The sequence below is a fragment of the Balaenoptera borealis genome (genome assembly GCF_965194805.1).
Source record: "Balaenoptera borealis genome assembly, chromosome: 6".
Taxonomy (NCBI): Eukaryota; Metazoa; Chordata; class Mammalia; order Artiodactyla; family Balaenopteridae; genus Balaenoptera; species Balaenoptera borealis.
In genome coordinates this window covers 76,639,226-76,663,960 of record NC_138863.1, presented here as the reverse complement: position 1 = coordinate 76,663,960, position 24,735 = coordinate 76,639,226, and the positions used below count along the sequence as shown (strand labels likewise).

Sequence of the window (24,735 nt, the reverse complement as noted above, 5' to 3'; positions counted from 1 at the left end):
CATTGCCTTCAAAACTGAGTTAATATGACAGTTTCCTACAGTTGTGAGAGGCATTTGTAACAAATATGACAAGCGCTGGTATGCTTAAAAAAGAGCATTTAAAAGAAAAAATATAAATATACAATATATTTATATATATATATATATATATATATATATATATATATATATATCCAATATTAAAAAATCCAATATCCAATATAAAAATATCCAAGGTCTTGAATACAGCATAGGAGAAATATAAATTAACCAATGAAAATGAAAAAAAAAAAAGGTATTTAAATAACAATAAAAAGCCATTAAATAACTGTAAAAAAAGTCATTTCGTATGTATTCTTTTATCCATATCTTTATTTATCCTGTCCATATGTCAAGAAATGTTTATAGTGGCAACACACAATACTGATGCAGATGCAGTGAAACTGACACAAATACAGTATTCTGGAATAGAGTAAGCAAAAGAAAACTGCTGTTGCTATTATTGCAAAATAATTATTACAGATTTTTTAAAAATTTACTAATATGTATTAAAATGTTCATACCTTTTGATCTTGTGATTTCACGTCTAAGAATCATCTCTAAAGAAATGATTATAGATGTGGAGAGAGATGTTCAGAGATGTTTATCACAGCATTATTTATAGTAGCTCCAAATTGGCTATCCCCCAACCCCAATGGAAAAGTTAAATGATCTCCTTTGTAGAAATTTTTTATTTTTTAGGTTTTTAGAATATTTAATTATAAGAATGATGCCCACAATATAGAGTGAAGTCTATTTAACTAGATGAGCTCAATTACATAAATTTGCATAAGGGATTAAAAATACTAGAAAACCAATAAAATATTAACAATTGGTATCTCTTCTAGACAGAATACTCAGGTAAAAAAAAACTATACTTTTTTTTTCTCAAACAAATGAAAGCACTAAATGTTTTTGTGGGTTTTTAAAAATGAAAAATAATTTTTTATCTCAAAGGAGTTGTTTCAGATTTCTAATTTCTTCTGGTTTATGGTTTTTCAAAAGTACCTAGAGTGAAATTTCTTTGAATTTTTTTTCATTGTCATTCATGTGATGAACATTTTGGGGGAAAATATTACAAATATATATTTTTTTCAACAAATATATTTTTTATGGAAAAGTTTATACTGTATTCATGTTCTGGAGGTACATTTCCTGAGTATAAGTAAAATCAAGTTTTTATTTTTGTTTTAAACCAAGGAAAACTTTATAATTCACTTTTCTTTTTAATAACACATGAAATTCATAATCACTAACACTGCGGTCTTTGATGTTAACATGACATTTACCAAAAAAATGTTCATTGCAAAAAGAAATCACTAAGGGTAGAGGATTATCAAACCCAGAAATTTAAAACAGTATAGATAGGAAAGGCAAGCTTGATTTCATACAAAGCCCAAAAAACTAGTCTCCTTAACAAATCAACTATATGGTGAACAGTATCATTTCACAAATAAAATTTATTATATATGATAATGTTACCTTTCCTATCTTTGTAAATCATTTATCTACCATTTTACTGTAGAAAGTAAGTCCTTGAAATGGAAAAATCCAATGATTTGTATCCAGTAAGCTGCCCAAGAGATGTAGTTTAATTTTATCAGAATTTATTTTCTGCGTTGGTCTTCCACTAAATATTTCAATCAACAAACTTATAGAGTACCTCATGTTAGCAGGCACTGGACTTCATGATGTAGATAGTGATGGTCCCTGGCATTCCTGGAGCTTACGTTCCTGTGGAGGAAATAGACGGAAAACAAGAAACAGACAAATAAATTAATTACAAATTAATTAGGAGAATTATGTCAAATTAAGAGCCCAAATGGAGTTAATCATTTTCTTTTTCCTCCCTTCATTAACTTTCTAACTGACATTTAGATGAATGTAGCAATGCATATGTGGAACACTTTTAATGCCACCAGGTTAGCCCTGTGAAAACACAGTGGAAATAACTTGAGTACCATACTGTACAAAGTAAAGCAAAGCCTTAAAGCTAAGTTATCCCCTAGATTCTTCCCTGGCATCCACTCAAGTTTAGGGCAAAGGAATGAGGGAGCCAAAGACCACAATCGAAAACTCACTGCACTCATCAACGGTTTTGAATATGCACTCACAAAATAACTCATTTAATGCTAAGAACATTTTTATTGCTGGAATGAACACTAAGAATATAACCTTTTCTATCCAAAATAAACTTTTGCCCCAAATGTTTCATCATTTGATCTCAGGCTCTTCTCCATATTCTCAGTCTTATCTTCAGTTACTCCTACTGAATACAGTTGACATGAAAGTCAGCTAAAGGGATGTGGCTCACAGCTCCATGGATGCAATTATTGTGACGTGTGCTTTCAGTGCTTATCCAGTAGAAATTGTATGTTGCTGAGAATGATTGATTTATTACTGCCTTTGTACTAGATTTTGTCATCACTCATTATTTTCTTTGTCAAACAGACCCACACTCTTCTTCACATACTCACCCAGTCCTGTCTCTCAGTAAGCAAAGTAGCTGATGGCTCCCAACAGCCCACTGTGGAAATATGTAATGATAACCCTTTGCAAAAATGGCATCTAAGAAACTATACAAGAATGGAAATTTTTAGAAACATTTTTAAGAATTCTACTGATTACTTTCTCAAATAATTTCGGAGGTTTGTGTTGCAGACTTTATTAAATTTATTTTAGTGTTTTTCTTATGTTTTGTTATTGAAATCTAAACTTATTTCTTTAAAATGTGGTTTAAAAAAATCTTTATGTGCTATTTCTCCATGGAGTAATTTTTCTGTCTTTTACTTCTTAGCTGCTCATTAATTTGGAGGCTGCATATATTAAGTGGTGTTTGTCTATTATTAATTAATAGGTATTTTCCTATTATTAATAGGTATTAATAGGTATAATAGGCATATATTAAGTGGTTTGTCTATTATTAATAGGTTTGTCTATTATTTATTAATAGGTATTTGTGTATTATTTATTAATAGGTATTTTCTTTATTTCAAATATACACATGCATAAGTATAACTGATGGAATACATTATGACATATTAGCTCTTTCTAACTATAGCCATGTCTATATGACAATAGGTTTTGTAATAGAGCTGAAAAAACCAATAAAAAAAACTAACATAGCCCAAAAATTGTTTTTGGAACACTGAAATTATTAAATTTTGTTAATTTTTATTTAGATACTTTGTGTGCAGATACAACATATCCTTTCTAAAATTTACTATTTTAACCTGAAACTTAAAGCAAATGCATTATTGAAGACTAAGATGTAATTTTCAATAACTTTATGAAGTAAATTATTTCTGAGCATTTCTTTGTGGTTGGTTAAATGATATAATTATAATAATAAAAGCTTTTAAAAATTGTACTTTTCTGACTTGTATGATTTGTGAGTATCTTCTCAGTAGGCAGTAAAATGAATTATTATTCAGTTCAAGTCCAATACGTACCTGTCCTAGTTCTTGATCTTAAGGGGATTATTGTCCTGTAAATAAAAGCTATTATATAGTCCAATACCTCGCTATGAGAACACATGGGAAGTTAGGGAGTTATTCTGGTTCAGATGAATCAGTTAAAGGTTGAATTGAGCTTGGGATACTTGTGACAAGACTGGGAATGGAAGTATGGAGAGGAGGGGGAAGAGGGATGTTGTTTAGATTAGACTTACATTTGAGACAAGGGCATTCCAAACATACATTGGAAAGCTGGAAAAGTCCGGACCTTTTGCACAAGGCAATTTGCATATATTATCTTAGTTTGTTTTCAAAGAAACCATACCTGGTAGGTGCAATGCCCACCAAGTGGTCATCTCAGATTTAACTATTTAGTCTCACAAAATTACAAGTCTTTTGCACTTAAAGAGGCCCACTATTTGCCTTCCTATCTGGCATTATAATGCAGTTTATCAGATGCAGATGAAGTTAATCAATCAGAGGTCATTTTTACTGTAAGTCATTGTTGCCTGTAAACATAGTTAACAATTTTACCCTTAGGTTGCAAGGGGTCACAGATAGCTGACTAAAGGTCAAATTTTTTAAGCAGTAGGGGAAAGAGCATTTTTCCATATTAATAAGTATAATTAAGCATCTGACAAAGTATGTCCTCAGAATGATTTGGTAGCTTGCCCAAATTTTCATGGCTAGTAACTTGGGAAGCAGAAATTCACACTTATTCACACTTATGGCTATCTAACCCTAAAATGTCTGATCTTTCTACTCCACTACACTGAAAAGGAGAGTATTTTCCTTGGTTGGTTATCTTAACAGCAGCGGCTTTTGACTACTAATGAATTCCTTCAAAGAAAATATTTATGCATTTTTTAGAAAGAACAATACTTACTAATATTTTAAAAATTATAATCATATATGTAATTGACAACACACATTCAATCTAATCCTTAAAGTCATATACGTGTTTTTTAAAAGGATCTAATAGAAGCAAACAAGGGTAAGTGGCTTTTTTGGAAAAGGACATATATACACAAAGGACTCAGGTACGTAACAAAAATGAACATTTTGATTTTTAACTAGAACTTTCTAGAAAAAAATGCTTGTTTTCTTTTGTATCTTTTTCCAAGTTGGCTTTTGGTTCATAAATGAACAAAATAATTTCTGGCATCATAAGCATAAATCAACTATCTTCTTGCCTATCTTTGGCCATTTCTTCTTTTGTCCATTTTTCAGTATAAATGGCTTGATTCCATGTATTGAAAAGAGCAACAACAAAGGCCTAAATCTTCAAATCTTCACATCTAATAGCCTTGCTCGTTTAATTTCCTGTTTGTTGTCTATTAAGCATCCTTTACCACAAGCCTATTTTCCATTCTATCTTTTCTCAGGACAGCGCAGTTCGGGGTGTTTGTAGTCCTAATCCAAAACAAATTATAAGTGTCTAGGCAGTGTTTCACCACCATTTTTTGCATGCCCCCTGCATTTTTTATCTTCTGACTTTCAATATAATATCAAGAGCCCACCCCCCCAAAAAAAGTATTTGTCTACCTTTAATTTTGGTAATTTGCAACAAAAGTATAATATATGGATACTTTTTTCAAGATATATCTCCAAATCACCTCCCATATTCAAACACGTGTCTTCTGGCTGGGGAGTTTTTCATGTAGTATGGTTCTAGGCATTGCCCATGAAACTGAGCAGAACTATATATGATAATGTATACAATTAGTGCATAAGTTAGTATGTAAAACCATGTGGACTTAAAATGTATATCTGAAAAGTCCAAAAATATGACTTCAAAATGTAAATGTGAACTCAAAAGAGAAGACTGGTTAACCTGGTGCAATTATTGGAATTACATTTCAGCATTTGGGTACTGAGAGGATGATTATTAATATTGTTGTTATGAAAATATATATAGGTATAATATTTTAAAATATATGTCCATCACATCTCTGTTTTTATTTGATGCTGGTATTTTTTAAGATCCTTAAAGATGCAAACTAAATATGGTGAGCACACCATCAAGTAAGATAGATCTTTGTTGCTATGGTAATTACTCTTCTACAATGAATGTCTCACACAGATACTATGGGTTGTATAGTATTTTTGAAAAGGGAACATCTCCAGCAGTTTTGTTCATCTGGGTCACAGCTGTGACATCTCTTTTCATATTTACCAAATGGTTACTAAGTAACACATGCCTAAGAAAACTAAGATTCTGTAAAAGCTTGTTAATATTTGCACTCCTCAACTGAACTCTAAGCTCACAAATGGGCTTTTTGCAAAGGAGCCTGAATTCTTGGCAATGCATGATAAATGTCGGCCAATTTCTTCAACCATCTGCAGATAAAGGTGCATTAGACAATGATAAAACCATAACAGTGAAAGTTGTATAATAATTAATTCAGAGCCACCTGTACACACAGTTCCTTTTACAAACATATCGCAATGTTTATACCAAAAAAAAAAAAAAAAAAGGATTTTTTAAAGAGGTTTAATCCAATGTGCTAGTGAAGTTTAAGATAAAATATGTTGCACTGATTATTGGTTATCTTTTACAGAGACTCACCTTGAGACATGTTAACAGTAATCAATGTCTAGATGAACCTTCTGAAGAAGATAAAATGGTGCCTACCATGCAGGACTGTAGTGGAAGCAGATCTCAACAATGGCTGCTAAGGAACATGACTCTGGGGGCATGAAGACCATTTCCCCTAAGCCATGAAAGTGTCTACACTTATGCTTTTCCATTATTTCAATTAGGAAAAAATATTAACTTTGTTGAATTGAAAGTTTTAAAATCCTTTTAGTATTCTAAAACACAGTTGTTTATAATTCATTTTTAGGAATGTTTGCTTATTTCCCTACTAAAATTTGTATCTGATTAAAAAGCACACAGACAGAATAAATAACAGCAAACTGTTATTAAACATCAGAACAACTTGAAAAACAAATTGTGTTTGCTTTTCAAAAAAAAATTATTGCCATCATGTCACAGGATTAGTTTGGGGGGGGGTATTTTTATTTTTTTCTTATAATGTGGAAAAAGGGACAATGTAAATGCCTTATAAAATAACTTCATTATGAAATGTTATAAATTGTTTTATAAACTCTGTTTCTACTGGACCTTCATGGAAACATGTTGAATTTCTATGTCAACAGCAAGGCCATACACTGAATTACTTCTGAGCAATGAATTTGTTGCTCAAAAATCAGTTCCAAATTTTGTACCAGGAAAAAACTTAAATTGGATATTGACATCTCATAGAGTTCTTATAAAAACATCACATTTAAACAAAAAAGTGGAGGAGAATTTGAAAATTCAATTTAAAGTACATGAAATCAGAAGAAGCTAGCTAGTCATTGAGGGGAGCAAAATGAAGCTAAAAAACAACAATTGAAACATTTTAAAAAGATATTCTGTTTGGGTTGCAATCACTTCTAACACAGGCTGAGTGTAACAATCAGCTTGGTCCCAGAATTGATGTGGGAAACTCAATTTTTAACCACTTTGTCTCATAAACTATACAGTTGTTTCTCTCTTCACTCTAGAGACTGGGACTTGTCACTTAGGCTAAACAGAATTGTAGGTGAAGGGTAGAGTATTAGCCCTAATTTTTAATTCTTTGGCATTTAGGATTTTAGTTAAGTCACTGTGACTACTTTATTTTTATATTTAAATAAAATAATGCATTACTATCAGAATTTCATTGCTATGCCAGAATATCGAAAGTTTTCATCACTGGGGGAATGAACTCAATATATATCCATTAAACTTTTATTTTAACTGAAATGCTAGATATCATTTGCCATAAATTATGACTCAAGGAACACAGTCATAATTAGGCTACCTTCACATGTTCTTTTTCCATCTTAAAGCACTCTGTGTTCAAAATACATAAGTAGAAAACATGAAAAAAAAGAAAAATCTGTGACACCATTTGACACCATTTAAAATGCCCATAAACTTGCTCTACATACGTATTTTATTCATTGTAAATGCACTCAGCAGCTAAGAGAAATTTTAGGCAGAGGGTGGTGGGGGAATGGAAGACGTGACCTCTAGAGTAGAGGATGTCATCGTTGGCTCTCATCCTTTCTTTAAAAGCTCTAATAGAAAATATTAATCAGTTTGATCAGGTTGGCTACAGGCAATCTCTCTCTCTCTCCCTCTCTCTCTCTCTCTCACACACACACACACACACACACACACACACACACACACACACACACGGAACTCACTTTCTAAAAGCTAGTAATATCGTGTACGATTTTCTCAGCTAGCATTCCTTCCTTTTTTGGCTTTAAACTGGTATAACTCTAAGGAAGAATTATACTACATGGAGCATTTCAGGTTTATTCCTTAAAGTGTAGACATCCCTCACCTCAAAGTCTCTGAGAATACCTGAATTTTTTTCCATCTTTAAAACCCTTTGCGTTCAAAATACATGAGCAGAAGACATGAAAAGGAAGAAAAATCTATCCGTGAAATTTGTGCTGATATGTTTTAAATTTATTTAAATTTAAAATTATAAACAAAATTTTAATGTCAGGGCATTTTTTTCTGACGAGAGAATCCATTGCTTACAGCAAACTTCTAAGGAAGCTGTGACTCCTAAGAGCTAGTAAACCACTGCCGTAAATTGACAGTGGTCTCACAAGTCAACTGAGGTCTGACTTGACAATCACATTTTCCATTTTAACTCTCTTCTTCCCTCTTTTCCTCTTGTCCTGACTAAAATATGACAAAATGTCCCTGCAAGGCATTCTTCCTTAAATTTAAAAAGCTTAAACACTCAAGAACTCTTTTATACAATCTGTTTCACTTATTATGGACTTGTCAATCAAAATGCATATGTTATCTAGTGAAGAGTCAATGACAAGTTTTTAAAAATATAGCTACTCCACTGAAACTGAATTTGACACATTTTGGAAGCATTTTAAGTATTTGAAAGTTCATTATGGTCATAGCAAAAATACAGGAAATATGAAAACTGCCTGAGCTTGAATGCCAGAGAAGAATTTTCAAAGAATCCTCATATGGTTTCAGCAAATGCTGTGTCTAACAAACAAAAAAAAATATTAAATATTACAAACCACCAAAAACTAATGACTAATTAAATTTTCTTTTCAAAAATACTGTATTCAATACAGAAAATTAAAATCATGAGTGGATTCACAATGCATTCATCTAATACACTCCTTGTCTATGGAGCTAGACTAATAAATATTTCAAATGACTTGAATCTTCCTCATCTGAGGTCTTCCCCATTGAAGTTAATGTCAACTCCAGGCTTCCAGATGCTCAGATCAAAACCCTAGAGTCACTTTTGACTCCTCTCTTTCTCTCTCAACTTTAATTCATCAGCAAATTCCCTTGATTCGGTATCTGAAATATAACCATAAACCAACGACTTGGCACCACATCCACTGTGTCACTACCTGTAACCTTTTAAATTGAAATATGCATATAATTTGGTTTCCTAATTTCCCAATCCTTGCCCCTAATTGTTTTTTTTCAATACAACAGCCAAAGTCATTCTGTTAAACATAAATTTGATTGTTTCACTTCTCTGCTCACAACCCTGTGACTTCATGTTTCTCCAACCAAACTTCTTACAGTGGTCCTCAAGGTCCTTCATGAATAACATCCCTCTACACACACACACACACACACACACACACACACACACACACACATTTCTGACTGCCCCTTACTTATTCTACTGTGACTGCCAAGCAAATTTCTGTCTTAATGTTTTGTTCTCTTGCCCAACAGAACTCTCACTCATTTCCTTTATGTCTCTGTTCAAATACCTCATCAGTAAGGCAAACTCTTCTCCCTCCTGCCCTCTCTATTCCTTGTACACTCTTTGACAAACTACAAATTTGCTTCTTTATATTTTGTCTATCATTCTACCTCCTCACCCCCCAACATCCCCATCTCATACCCTAGAATGTAAGCCTCCTAAAACCCTGCACTTTGTTAGTTTTATTCACTGTGATATTCCCGGTAGAGTTCTTGGCACATGGTAAATATTCTTTAAACATTTATTGAATTAATGAACTGAAAAATGTGTGTTAAATTTGCTAAGTGCTACTGTATCATATTTTTGGCATATTATTTTATATTTTAAAGTAAAGTCTAGTAACATATTTAGACAGGATTTGCATAACTGTCTCCAAATATAATTTTCTTACTAATACTCTTCACATTCATGTATGGACTATGTTTTGTTCTGTATGATAAAATATCCTGCCTTATGGAAATGAAACAAGACATTTTATAAACATGCTGCTGTATTATATAAGTTGCTCTATTAAGATAAAGTAATTTTTATTTTTATTTTTTGGTTGAGTTTGGTGGCCATTTGAAGGCAAAGATTTTTATTTCTAGAGGGGAGACATACCATTCTCTTAAGAATCATATGTATTTTCATGGTTTCACAGGAGCAATTACTAAATTTATTTTCTATGAGCAAGTCTATGAAAAAAACACAATTGTAGAAACTTTGAAAGGACTTTACAGATGACCTAGCCTTAGTTTACCTGTTAATAGATAACAAGCCTGAGACCCAGATGTGTAATGTGGCTTGCCCAAAGATCATATAGCTGTAATCAGTGTTGCCAGGACTCATCATTGTTAATATAACCTAATACTGTCTTCAATTAAAAAGCACTCAAAAAAGGCACAATAATGAGAAAAATGTCTTTGTTAAACATTTTATGGTAAGTACATTGATTATTCAGAGATATATAAATTCTCACTACCTTTCGTGCTTAAATAAGATTAGTTCTATAAAATACTGCTATAGACAATAAATAAAGACCTGCAGCAAAAAATAAAGAGATTAACAGGAAACAGCATGATTACAGAACATTCTAGTATTACTGGGCAATAGCCTCTTCTGCAGTAACTAACAGAGCATCCTCCCCTCCTCACTTCTATTTTCCTTATAATTATGTTCAAAGTAAAAGATTGGCCTACAGCTTGCACAGAATTAGACCATCTATTACTGTGACCATTGGGTAGGTTCTAGGTTATGCAGCTTCAAAGACTGTAGGGTAATAGGCAGAGACTTATAAGCTCCCCAGTGGAGCTCTGCAGACTGTCATAAACACAACCCACAATTTCAATTTTGCCATGGTGCTTAGAAACAGCCTAATAATAAAAAGGGGGAAAAAAGTAAAGAGAGAAAAGAATACAACAATAAAACAACAGGAAAGATTTTACCTTTTTAATTTTTTGGTGGGAGGTTAAGAATACAGTACAAATTGGTTCCGTAGAACTTAAAATTTTGGCTACCCCCCTACATTGTTTTCACCACTTGTGAAATGATGATCTTATCTGATCACAACCATTCTACTGGCATCTTATTTACAGATGCTAAAACTAGTTTCAGAAGAGGCAAAACTTGTATGCATTCTCAAGTTATAATGCATGCTGATTTAATAAATATGAAGAATTTAGGAAATTCAAGATCTTAATGGATGTGTCATCATCTACAATCTATCTTTATGCACAGCTGATATCTACAAATCTTGAATAAATTTCCAATCAGTTGGGCAGCAAAAACTTGGTTAAGTCTTAAGACAGTTTGTGTTTCAGGATTCAGCCACTACCTAACATTTTTTCTCATTTTTCCTCAATATGTCAAAATATGGAATCAATAAAATCAGCCACTCTTCTGTATAGCACACAAACACATCTGGTGTGACTTACACCATGTTCAAATTGCTATTAGGTATAAGGTATTGTATGAATTTAAGGTACTGAATGAACACCAGCAATGTGTTTTAAATAGTTTGTATAAATTTGTGTCCAACTTTTGTTTTATATTGTTCAATAAGTTCTAAAGGCAATTTTAATTGTATTTGTTTAAAAAAATCCTTCTGAAATACTAGTGATGCAGGGCAGCTTTTTTGTTATCTTTTAAGATAAAGACCACTTCTATGATATTTATATCATCATTATAAAAAGTTATCATTTTGCTTTTGTTTTTAGCTAGGGAGAACAAACCACTTAATATTTTGTTTTTAATGAGTAAGAATGAGGACGGGAAATTAGATGATTAAGGCTATATCTATAATGGTTAAAACATGAAATTTTCATCATGCTTTTAATTTGGGATAAAATGAATGTAAGCTGCTGCTTGGTTTCAGTTGTACTTTCAGATAAAAATAGCACAAGTGGGAAAAAAAAGGACTTGATGATTTTATGATTTTTTTTTTGGAGCTTTTGCTTTTTCGGTCAGTGTAGCCACAGCTAAGGAGAAATAATTTCAAAACTGTTTTAGATTCATGCTTGGCACACAGTTCTTTAACATTTATAAAAGTAGACTGTGCATCAAGAATTACACATTTTAAATGTTGTAAGCATTACTAAATAATTGTTCCTCTGCTATAAATTTCAATATTTATACATTTTTGTAGAATTAAAATATACTAATTTAGTCTTCCTTTATGTTGTCTTTTTAAAAAAATTTGTCAGCATTTCAAACAGACAAATAATTTCAATATTTTATGCTTATGTTCCATTTTGTAGATTTTAAATAAATAATAAGTGCCTATGGATATCTCTTGGCAGTAAGAAAATACTGTGGTCCCAGTACAATTTTGATACCAAAAATATATAAAATAGAAACATTAAAATGTGCATATTTTAAATTTATCATTTTATTTACTTAAAATTGTTTGATTCTTTTCTTTTTCTGTTTATAAAAATGACTTGAAATAGAAAAGTTAACATTTGCTATTATATGATGAAAATTATTTTTCAGAATACTGTGCATCATACCCAATTCCTTGATTCGTGTGCTGGAATCCTGGAAGACAAGTCTTGTCAGAGTTTGGAGGAGCAGATGGAGGCTACCCACACTACAGTGAAGTGATTCCCCAGGATCAGCCCTACATTCCTAGCCACACACAGAATCAAGGGATAAAATAATAAAATACCATTTCATTTGCTAAGCTAAAAGAAAGAAGGAAGGAGGAAGGAAGGGAGGGAAGGAGGGAGGGAGGATTCTAATATCTATTTTCATAATTTTATTCTGAAGAAAACTCACCTAAAATATTGCATTATGTTTGCATGATTGAGAAGCTCACTGATTTGAAAACATTATGAATAACACATTGCTTCCAAAACTTTTTCTATAATTGTCAGTAAGAGTAAAGGATATTGTCTAGATTTTATATCTTATGCCCAAAAAGTCCCTTCTTGGCTTTCTGTAACCTGGTGGGACTCCAAGTTACACCTTTTTTTCTGCTACATTATTTTCTGTTACTCTTGTCCAAGAGCACAACCTTGTCTTTCAAGTGCACCCCAATGTTTATAGCAGCACTATTTACAAGAGCCAGGACATGGAAGCAACCTAAATGTCCATCAACAGAGGAATAAAGAAGATGTGGTACATATATATTGAAACAATGGAATATTACTCAGCCATTAAGAAAAATAAAAATAATGCCATTTGCATCAACATGGATGGACCTAGAGATTGTGATACTGAGTGAAGTAAGTCAGAAAGAGAAAGACAAATATCTTATGATAGTACTCACATGTGCAATCTAAAAAAAAGTTACAAATGAACTTATTTACAAAACAGAAATAGAGTCACAGATGTAGAAAACAAACTTATGGTTACCGGGTAGGGGGAAGGGGAGAGGGATAATTTGAGAGATTCGGATTGACATATAACACACTACTATATATAAAATAAATAACTAATAAGGACCTACTGTATAGCACAGAGAACTCTATTCAATACCTTCTAATGGCCTATATGGGAAAAGCATCTAAAAAAGAGTAGATATATGTGCATGTATAACTGATTCACTTTGCTGTACACCTGAAACACAACACTGTAAATCAACTATATTCCAATAAAAATTTTAAAACAAGAATATAAAAAAATTTACTTACTGCTTTTAATGCTCACTTACTTACTGCCTCCTTCTCTCCACACTCCATGCCCACCAAGCACCCACCACGCCCACCAAGCACCCACCACTTGAATAAAAAATACCAAAGAGCAGGGATCTCAATTACATTGTGATAATGCATGTATCTAGAACAATGCATGGCACATACCAGGCACCCAATAAATATTTTTTGTGTGCCAAATGAATTCCGTATTTTCTCCCTTCTACTGGTGTACTATATTCCATGCCTAGGGTGAGGGGGAGGCAGAAAGAAAAGGACTTTGATATTTTTCTTGTTCTTTTTATGTTGATACATTTTAACCTCCTCTTTACTTTTTAAATGTCCTCCTACTAAGATTACACTGTCTTTCTTCACTGCAAAACTATTAATTTTTAAGGGAATGGATGTATTTGGAACTTAAGACAACTCCATAATTATATGAGTATTAGAGTAATTAAATTTGGTATGACTCAGATGGGCACTTTCCCTCTAACAGAAGCATGGTATTTTGTGATAGGATAATGGAATGTTAGGATGACAAGGCAGTTGGAGATGTGATCAACCCCTGAATCATAAAATAACATATGCTATCACAGACTAACTTTATTTGTACATATATATTGTTATTTCTCTCTAAGGTTTATTTGTAAAGACTACATACATACTACTTCCACACTCCTAGGAATATACATTTAAAGTGAAGACATAAATTTATAAATTCCAAATTTAAAAAATACTGATAATTAAACTCTCCCTACAGCGCCCTTTATTAGGGTCAACATTTATGTGCACGAATCTCTGGAGTTGAGTAGGGAGATGGGCTTCTCCCTCTTATGTTTTTCAAACCTGAAGTGGTATCAGCTCTCCACCTTGACACTCTCTTCTCTTCCACCTACCACCGATAGATCCAGGAGGCCCTAACACTGTATCATTTTTGGCAAGAGGTAGAAGTGCTGGTGGCAGACTCTGAAGACCTAAGGACAGTTGATTGCACCCAACAGAAATCTCTTTCATTACCAGTCAAGCAGTAGACTGGTACTCTTGCTTCGCCACTCTTGTGAAGTTAACCACTCAGGTCAGTTTTTTTAACCTTGAAATAGATCCTGATATTTTAATCCTATAATTAGAGTGTGGTGGGAAGAGTAAGAATTTTAAAACCTGGTGACTTACATTGCCATCTCTCTGTGGGCTGAGCTGGCAAGCTTCTTGGTCCTTATCAGCCAACATGCCCACTAAGGGTATTCCTTGAAGGGCACTTGAATGGATTAACAATGATTCAGGTAGAGTGCCTCTTGAAAAAAAATATGAGCTACCTAAGGGCAGGTTTATGGTATGTATGACATGTTGAGTGTTGATTCCTCCATCTAGAAGAAAAGCTGATATAAACGATGGTTTTGATGGATAAGAAATGTCCAGGCATTTTGAAACACAGAAGAAGAGGACCTACAAAAACAAACCCATAACAATTAAGAAAATGGTCATAGGAACATACTTATAATTACCTTAAACGTGAATGGATTAAATGCTCCAAACAAAAGACACAGGCTTGCTGAATAGATACAAAAACAAGACCCATATATATGCTGTCTACAAGAGACCCACTTCAGACCTAGGGACACATACAGACTGAAAGTGAGGGGATGGAAAAAGATATTCCATGCTAATGGAAATCAAAAGAAAGCTGAAGTAGCAATTCTCATATCAGAAAAAATAGACTTTGAAACAAAGACTATTACAAGAGACAAAGAAGGACACTACATAATGATCAAGGGATCAAACAAGAAGATATAACAATTATAAATATATTTGCACCCAACATAGGAGCACCTCAATACATAAGGTAACTGCTAACAGCTATAAAAGAGGAAATCGACAGTAACACAGTAATACTGGAGGACTTTTAACACCTCACTTACACCAATGGACAGATCATCCAAACAGAAAATTAATAAGGAAACACAAGCTTTAAATGACACAATAGACCAGAGAGATTTAATTGATATTTACAGGACATTCCATCAAAAACCAGCAGATTACACTTTTTTCTCAAGTGCACACAGAACATTCTCCAGGATAGATCACATCTTGGATCACAGATCAAGCTTCAGTAAATTTAAGAAAATTGAAATCATATAAAGCATCTTTTCTGACCACAACGTTATGAGATTAGAAATCAATTACAGGGAAAAAAACGTAAAAAAAAACAAACACATGGAGGCTAAACAATACGTTACTAAATAACCAAGAGATCACTGAAGAAATCAAAGAGGAAATCAAAAAATGCCTAGAGACAAATGACAATGAAAACGTGACGATCTGAAACCTATGGGATGCAGCAAAAGCAGTTCTAAGAGGGAAGTTTATAGCTATACAAGCCTACCTTAAGAAACAAGAAAAATCTCAAATAAACAATCTAAACTTACACCTAAAGGAACTAGAGAAAGAAGAACAAACAAAACCCAAAGTTAGCAGAAGGAAAGAAATCATAAAGATCAGAGCAGAAATAAATGGAATAGAAACAAAGAAAACAATAGCAATGATCAATAAAACTAAAAGCTGATTCATTGAGAAGATAAACAAAATTGATAAACCATTAGCCAGACTCATCAAGAAAAGGAGGGAGAGGACTCAAATCAATAAAATTAGAAATGAAAAAGGAGATGTTACAACTGACATCACAGAAATACAAGGGATCATAAGAGACTACTACAACCAACTGTATGTCAACAAAATGGACAATCTGGAAGAAATGGAAATATTCTTAGAAAGGTACATGCTCCCAAGACTGAACCAGGAAGAAATAGAAAATACGAACAGATCACAAGTACTGAAAGTACTGAAATTGAAACTGTGATTTTAAAAAAACCCCAACAAACAAAAGTCCAGAACCAGACGGCTTCACAGGCAAATTCTATCAAACATTTAGAGAAGAGTTAACACCTATCCTTCTGAAACCGTTCCAAAAAATCATAGAGGAAGGAACACTCTCAAACTCATTCTGTGAGGCCCCCGTCACCCTGATACAAAAGCCAGACAAAGATACCACACACACACACACACAAAATTATAGGCCAATATCACTGATGAACATAGATGCAAAAATCCTCAACAAAATACTAGCAATTCGAATCCAACAATCCAACAACACATTAAAAGGATTATACACCATGATCAAGTGGGATTTAACCCAGGGATGCAAGGATTTTTCAATATCCGCAAACCAATCAGTGTGATACACATCAACAAACTGAAAAATAAAAGCCGTATGATCATCTCAATAGATCAGAAAAACCTTCTGACAAAATTCAACACCCGTTTAAGACTGAAACTCTCCAGAAAGTAAGTGGGCATAGAGGGAGCATACCTCAACATAATAAAGGCCATATACGACAAACCTACAGTTCAAATCATACTCAATGGTGAAAATCTGAAAGCATTTCCTCTAAGATCAGGAAGAAGACAAGGATGACCACTCATGCCACTTTTATTCAACATAGGTTTTACAAGTCCTAGCCACAGCAATCAGAGAAGAAAAAGAAATAAAAGGAATCCAAATCGGAAAAGAAGAAGTAAAACTGTCACTGTTTGCAGATGACATGATACTATACACAGGAAATCCTAAAGATGTTATCAGAAAACTACTAGAATTCATCAATAAATTCGGCAAAGCTGCAGTTACAAAATTAATAGACAGAAATCTGTGGCATTTCTATACACTAAAAACAAAAGATCAGAAAGAGAAATTCAAGAAACAATCCCATTACCAATGCATCAAAGAGTAAAATACTTTGGAACAAACCTACCTAAGGAGACAAAAGACCTGTACTCCAAAAATTATAAGAGGTGATCAAAGAAATCAAAGACGACACAAACAGATGGAGAGATATACCATGTTCTTGGATTGGAAGAACCAACACTGTCAAAATGACTATACTACCCAAAGCAATCTACAGATTCAGTGCAATCCCTGTCAAATTACCAATGGCATTTTTCACAGAATTAGAACAAAAAAACTTAAAATTTGTATGGAGACACAAAAGACCCCCCAATAGCCAAAGCAATCTTGAGAAAGAAAAACGGAGCTGGAGGAATCAGGCTCCCTGACTTCACAATATCGTACAAAGCTACAGTCCTCAAAACAGTATGGTAATGGCACAAAAACAGAAATATAGATCAATGGAACAGGATAGAAAGCCCAGAAATAAATCCACGCACCTATGGTCAATTAATCTACAACAAAGGAGGGAAGAATATACAATGGAGAAAAGAGAGTCTCTTCAATTAGTAGTGCTAGAAAAACTGGAGAGCTATATGTAAAAGAATGAAATTAGAATACTCTCTAACACCATACACAAAAATAAACTCAGAATAGATTAAAGACCTCAATATAAGACCAGATACTATGAAACTCCTAGAGGAAAACATAAGCAGAACTCTAATTGACATAAATTGCAGCAGTATCCTTTTGGATCCACCTCCTAGTCATGAAAATAAAAACAAAAATAAACAAATGGGACCTGATTAAACTTAAAAGCTTTTGCATAGCAGAGGAAACCATAAACAAAACAAAAAGACAACCTGCAGAATGGAAGAAAATATTTGGAAACAAAGCCACCAACAAGGGATTAATCTCCAAAATATACAAACAGCTCATAAAACAACAACAAAAACAAACCCAATCGAAAAATGGGCAGAAGATCTAAACAGACATTTCGCCAAAGAAGGCATACAGATGGCCAAGAGGCACATGAAAAGATGCTCAACATCACTAATTATTAGAGAAATGCATATCAAAACTACAGTGAGGTATCACCTCACACTGGTCAGAATGGCCATCATCAAAAAAATCTACAAACAACAAATGCTGGAAAGGGTGTGAAGAAAAGGGAACCCTCCTACACTGTTGGTGGAAATGTAAATTGGTACAGCCACTATGGAGAACAGTATGGAGGTTCCTTAAAAAACTAAAAATAGAGCTACCATATGATCCAGCAATCCCACTCCTGGGCATATATCTAGAGAAAACCATAATTCGAAAAGACACATGCACCCTAATATTCATTGCAGCACTACTTTTAATAGCCAATACATGGAAGCAACCTAAATGTCCATTGACAGAAAATTGGATAAAGAAGATGTGGTACATGTCTACAATGGAATATTACTGAGCCATAAAAAAGAATGAAATAATGCCATTTGCAGCAACAAGGATGGACCTAGAGATTATCATAATAAGAGAAGTAAGACAGAGAAAGACAAATATCATATGATATCCTTTGCATGTGAAATCTAAAAAAAAACTGCACAAATGAACTTATTTACAAACAGAAACAGACTAACAGACTTAGAAAACAAATTCATGATTACCAAAGGGTAAAGGTGGGAACGAGGGATAAATTAGGAGTTTGGGATTAAATATACACACTACTATATTTAAAATGGATAACCAACAAGGACCTACTGTATAGCACAGGGAACTCAATATTCTGTAATAACCTACATGAGAATAAAATTTGAAAAAGAATGTATGTGTATAACTGAATCACTTTGTGGTACACCTGAAACTAACACAACATTTTAAATCAACTATACTCCAAAACAAAATGAAAATTAAACTAAAAATTTTTTAATGTTAACTAACAATATCAGTAATAATGTGATTAACATGATTAATAATATGAATATTAAGTAACAGTCATCATTTAAACTATTTTTAAGCACCTATTTTCTGAGGACTAAAACTAAATATTTTTAAATGATTTTAATAGAACCACTACCTACTTTTTATGAACTTGAGTTAATATGATTGAATAATAATATTTTTGTAGTAATTTTTGAATTTTCATCAGTTTCAAAAGTTTCTATTCAGCTTCCTTTCATATCAGCTTAAGATCCTTCTTCTTCAGTTATTGTGAACTTCTTAGATTGCTTAACACCTTAGAGTAACTTAGAGTGTAAAAAAAAAAAAAAAAAAAAGCAAGGAAAATAATCAGTTTCAGTTTTTATAGCTGAGTTATATATACTATTTTTAAATGAAAAGTTCAATGAAATTGGCACTTGCAGACTTAGATTTAACAGGCTGAATCAGTTTTGTACTTGAATCATAGGAAAATCTTCATTTCACAGATGAAGATGTAGTGTGATGTTTAGGTGATCACCAGAGAATTAGTTGGACCAAAATTCAATCCCACTTTTAAATAGATCTGAAACATCATGGATCACTGTTTTCTGCAGTATCCCATGTAGTCAAAAATGTCATGCTGACTCCCAACAAATCAGTACTACTTTTTAAAAACTTTCTCTTTTTGTGGACTTCTTTGAGCAGCTAGAAGGATTAATCTTCTTCTTCATCAAGGTACAGATAACACAATACTGCATAATGAATATTCTAATACAGTTGTTTACTCAGTGATTGCTTCTTTGTTATGTAATATGAACTATAATTTCAAAATATGTCTGGGATATCATTCAATGTATATTATATAACGTTAATTAATAGCCAACAAATGCATTTCTCTAAGAATCTTTAAATAAAAGGGGCTCATCTCAAGGAAAGAACAGAATCTTTTGTTCCTTGAACTGTACCTGAATCAAAAAAGCAAAAGTAAAAAATTTACAGATGCACACTTTTTCACGCTGAAGATACACAAAAAAATAAAAACAAAAAAGAAATGACTACAAACAAGGCTAGGCATTACATCATTATTTGTATAAAAATATTTTTGTATAGCAAAACTGCTTTGTACACCAAAAAAATTAAAATATCCATCATTAGGGAGCAGGTTGAATGAGCTTTGGTATAATCACATAATGGGATATTATACACTATTGGAAAATAAGCAAGGATTGTCTGTATCAGGGGTCCCCAACCACTGGGCTGCGGACCGCTACGGGTCCTCAGCCTGCTAGGAACCAGGCCGCAGAGCAGGAGGTGAGTGATGGGTGAGCGAGCGAAGCTTCATCTGCCGCTCTCCATCACTCCCCATTGCTCACATTACTGCTTGAACCATCACTCACGTTACCGCCTGAACCGTATCCCTCCCCCCCAACCCCACCCCCCGTGGAAAAACTGTCTTCCACGAAACTGGTCCCTGGTCTATATGACTCTGTAATGATCTCAGTTGAGATAAAAATTAAATAGATAAAAATATCAGGTTGCAGAAGAATAGCCGGTTATATTTTCCAGGAATTGTGCAACATATTTTTCATCAAACATCCAACATGTTCATCAGAACTCCGCTACTCCTCCTTCAAGAGGTGGAATATACATATATTTATCCCTCCCTTTGAAAACTGGAGGACTTTTTGACTGTCTCAATTAATAGAGTATGGTGGAAGTGGCATTATGTCACTTCCAAGATGATTAACTTCTACAGCCACCAGGTTATTTTTGACCACATTCACCATGGATGGGGTGGCACTAATCCTGGATGTGGATTTGCCTTCCTTTCCACAATGCTTCTTCCAAAATTACCATCCTTGGATTCATAACATGCCTTATTTGCCTTCATGATATTCCACACAGTATCACTTCTGATCAAGAAACTCACTTGCAGCAAGTGTACAATAGGTTCATGCTTATAGTTGGATTGGCCTTTTGAAAACTCAGTTATGGAGTCAAATGGCTTACAACACTTTGTGGGGTAGAGGTGTATATTTTCCAGGATGCAGTATGTATTCTAGATGAGTGTACGGTTTCTCCCATAGGTAGGATTTATAAGTCTGGGAATCAAGGGATGAAAATAGGAGTGGCTAGTCTCTCTGTAACCTCTGAGATATTTTAGTTGCTTCCTATATCTGTAACACTGGACTCTGCTGGTATAGAGGTCTTAGATTAAAAGTGAGAAATCTTTCCACCTTCAATGCATACAGCAATGAATAATTAAATTAGAATTAGCAGGCAAGAAAGGGATTGATTTATGGTACTTGCTGGATAGATTGATCCTGAATATCAAGGGAAATTTGGGTTGCTACTACACAATGGGGCTAAGAAAGAGGACAGCTGAATTCAGGAGATCCCCTAGGGTACTGCTGAGAACACCCATGTCTCCAGTGAGGCACTGATTCTAGTAGCCCAGACATTCAGGAATAAAGATTTAGGTCCAGGCAAAGAACCACCATTCATCAAGGTGCTTGCCAAGGACAAGCGGAAATAGTAGATGTAGTGGAAGAGGGACATATATTGGATGACAAGTTGGCAAAAGATGGACTGTGGTGGCTTTGTATTGTTTCAACTTAGCTTAGTTGGAACTAAGTTTCTCAGTATTCTCTTCCATGCACAGTTCTAGTTTAGGGTTGGCCACAAGCAAAACTGGCACAGGATTTGAAGACTGATCAGAGTCAGCTGCTAGGTTCACTCAGGTCAGCGTGAGATCAGACACTGTTGCAGCTCAAACAGTTTATGACATTGTGGTGGATCTGCATAGGGCAGCTGTTTGACAGGCAGCTCCTCCAACTTCCCCTGGACCTCCTCTTTCAACTTCTCTGAACACATGCTGGGTGCTAATGTTGTGGCAAAGTGTCCTAGTTCTTTTGCAGGTTGCCCACACCATCAAAGTCAGGGGCTTGGAGATTCTGACACCCCACTGCTGGTTCAGGTTAAGAGATGGATGTGGATCTTCATAGGTCCTGGTTTGCCCTCCCCACCCATCCACCCCTGTTCTCTTAACTTTATGTGAATCATTCCTTCCTGCTAGTCCTGCTGACTTCAAGCCCAGACCCGATCCAGGGGAACTGGGCTTACACAGACAGCTAAACCAGGTTGTGTAATGTCTAATCCTTATAATAAATCCTTTATATCACTCACAGTGGTTCTGCTTCATTGACCAAATCCTAATAGATTCAGGAAGAGCTTGTACAGTATGCTGAATTTATTTTTTTAAGAGAAAAAGTGGAAGGATACAGTGAGGGAAACTATCAACAAAACAAAAAGGCACCTTACTGAATGGGAGAAGATATTTACAAATAATATATCTGACAAGGGGTTAATTTCCAATATATATAAAGAACTCATACAATTAAATATCTAAAAAACAAACAATCCAGTTAAAAAATGGGCAGAGGACCTGAATAGACATTTTTCCAAAGGAGATACAGAGATGGCCAACAGGCACATAAAAAGATGCTTAACATCACTAATCATCAGAGAAATGCAAATCAAAACTACAGTGAGATACAGACATCAACTGAAACCTGTCAGAATGGCTATCAGCAAAAAGACAACAAATAACAAGTGTTAGGGAGGATGTATAGAAAAGGGAATCCTCATGCACTGCTGATGGGATTGTAAATTGGTGCACCCACTATGGAAAATGGTAAGAAGATTGCTCAAAAAATTAAAAATAGAAGCACCATATGATCCAGCAATTTCACTTCTGGGTATTTACCCAAAGAAAACAAAAACACTAATTTGAAAAGATATATACACCCCAATGTTCATTACAGCATATGTACAATAGCCAAGATATGGAAGGAACCTAAGTGCCACCAAGAGAAGAATGCACAAAGATGTGGTATACATATACAACGTAACATAACTCAGCCATAAAGAACATGAAATCTTGCCATTTTTGACAACACAGATGGACCTAGAGGGCATCATGCTAAGTGAAATGAGTCAGAGACAGACAAATACCACATGATCTCACTTATATGTAGAATCTAAAAAACAAAACAACAGACTCACAGATACAGACAACAAACCTGTGGTTGCCAGAGGGGAGGGAGGTGGGGGTTTAAGAGTTACAAACTTCCAGTTATAAAATAAATGTTATGGGGACATAATATACAGCATAGGGAATATGGTCAATAATATCTTAATAACTTTGCATGGGGACAGATTGTTACTAGACTCACTGTGGTGATCATTTTGTAATATATTTAAATATACTATATTTTGCACCTGAAACTAACATATTGTATTGTCAACCATATTTCAATTTTAAAAAGTGGAAGGATTATCTGGAAAGTAATAAAAAATGGTTACTCCGTCGGAAGGAAAGAGTAAAAAGGGGAGAAGGTGAAGCTGGAAACCTAAAGTATTTTGGTTCATAGTTTTGACTTTGGAATTATGTCAATATTTTTCATGAATTAAAAGCTAAAATTAAATAAAAACAAACAGAAAACCAAAGCAATCCCTTAAAATGGAAATGAACAAAAATAAAATGAACAGTATATAAGGTTGGTGGAATAACCAGATATAGAAGGATTATTTCAAATGATTTTTAAAACACAATACTTTTTTTTTTTTTTTTTGGCCACACCGCACAGCTTGCGGGATCTTAGTGCCTCCGACCAGGGATTGAACCCAGGCCATGGCAGTGAAAGCGCCGAGTCTTAACCACTGGTTCGCCAGGGAATTCCCAAAAAACACAAAACTTTAAATAAAAATTGTAGAATTACATATTCTAAGGTCTGAAAAGAACCACACAGATTTTAAAATGCTTTCAGTGGGCAGGTTTATTTTTAATGACAATGCAGGTAACTATACTTTGTGTATATACAAACTATTTTATATACATATGTATTATTGTAAAATAAAGCAAATATAATTATGTTACTGTCTAAAATTTGTATATTTTCTGACTCTGTGCCCTGAAAAGTCCTAGAAGCAAAAAGCATCTCTAATGCTCATACTGTCATTTCTTACTGCAACTTCCTATGAGAGGAAGCAGGACTCCTTGGACAAATGGCTGACTCAGAGTCTAGGGCAGGAAATGTAAAAGATGAACCTGAAATATCCATTTGTACCTAAAAAAGGAAGAAATCCATCAAAGAAAGAGGAGCCAAGGACCTCTGGCATTGACAGGACAGCTTGAACATCAAAAAGAATAATGGCTGCAATGGACTGAAATCATAAAATATGTTAAAATCCATGAGTTCTGAAAACAAAACAAAAATTAAAAATGAAAAAGCAGAGCACAAATTAGTGGTCTCCTTAAGAGTATACAGGGGCACCGCATCATTATTTTGAGAACTGGCAAGGAGGAAGAATCAAGCATCTAGCCTACCTGTCTTCAATAGAGTTTCAGAGTCATAAAATTGGATATAAAGATCTTCTTTATGTAAGAATCACGGCTAATAAATGCAAGGATAATGATAGAACTACCAAGTCACTATTTTGCAATATCAAATAAAATATCTAGGCAATATCATTAATAGATGCTAAAATCCTTAGGTTAAAAATTTGATAGATATATGAGAGAGAGATGGCACTGTGGGAACCTATTGATGAATCTTTACAATACATTTAGACAACCAGGTAAAATGTGTCTCTTGATGGCATGCAAGAGGATGCTCAATAAGTAGATCTAGCTACCTATTCATAGAAAATAAAGAAAA

The 24,735-nt window shown here is 33.9% G+C and overlaps 1 protein-coding gene and 1 long non-coding RNA gene across 8 annotated transcripts in view; one reads left to right on the top strand and one right to left on the bottom strand.

Annotated features, from left to right (window-relative positions):
- Positions 1-13,457, top strand: part of GALNT13 (polypeptide N-acetylgalactosaminyltransferase 13) — a 545,878-nt gene extending 532,421 nt beyond the window's left edge. For 6 of the 7 annotated variants that reach the window (XM_082395754.1, XM_082395758.1, XM_082395757.1 and 3 more), the window contains one exon: positions 2,470-6,028. In XM_082395754.1, coding sequence (XP_082251880.1) covers positions 2,470-2,658 — 189 coding nt within the window. In that variant the 3' untranslated portion in view covers positions 2,659-6,028. The other variant, XM_082395756.1, reaches the window with a different exon arrangement.
- The window catches only part of LOC309630481, a 600,204-nt gene that overhangs the window by 372,356 nt on the left and 203,113 nt on the right, over positions 1-24,735 (bottom strand). The gene's annotated exons all lie outside the window — the stretch shown is intronic.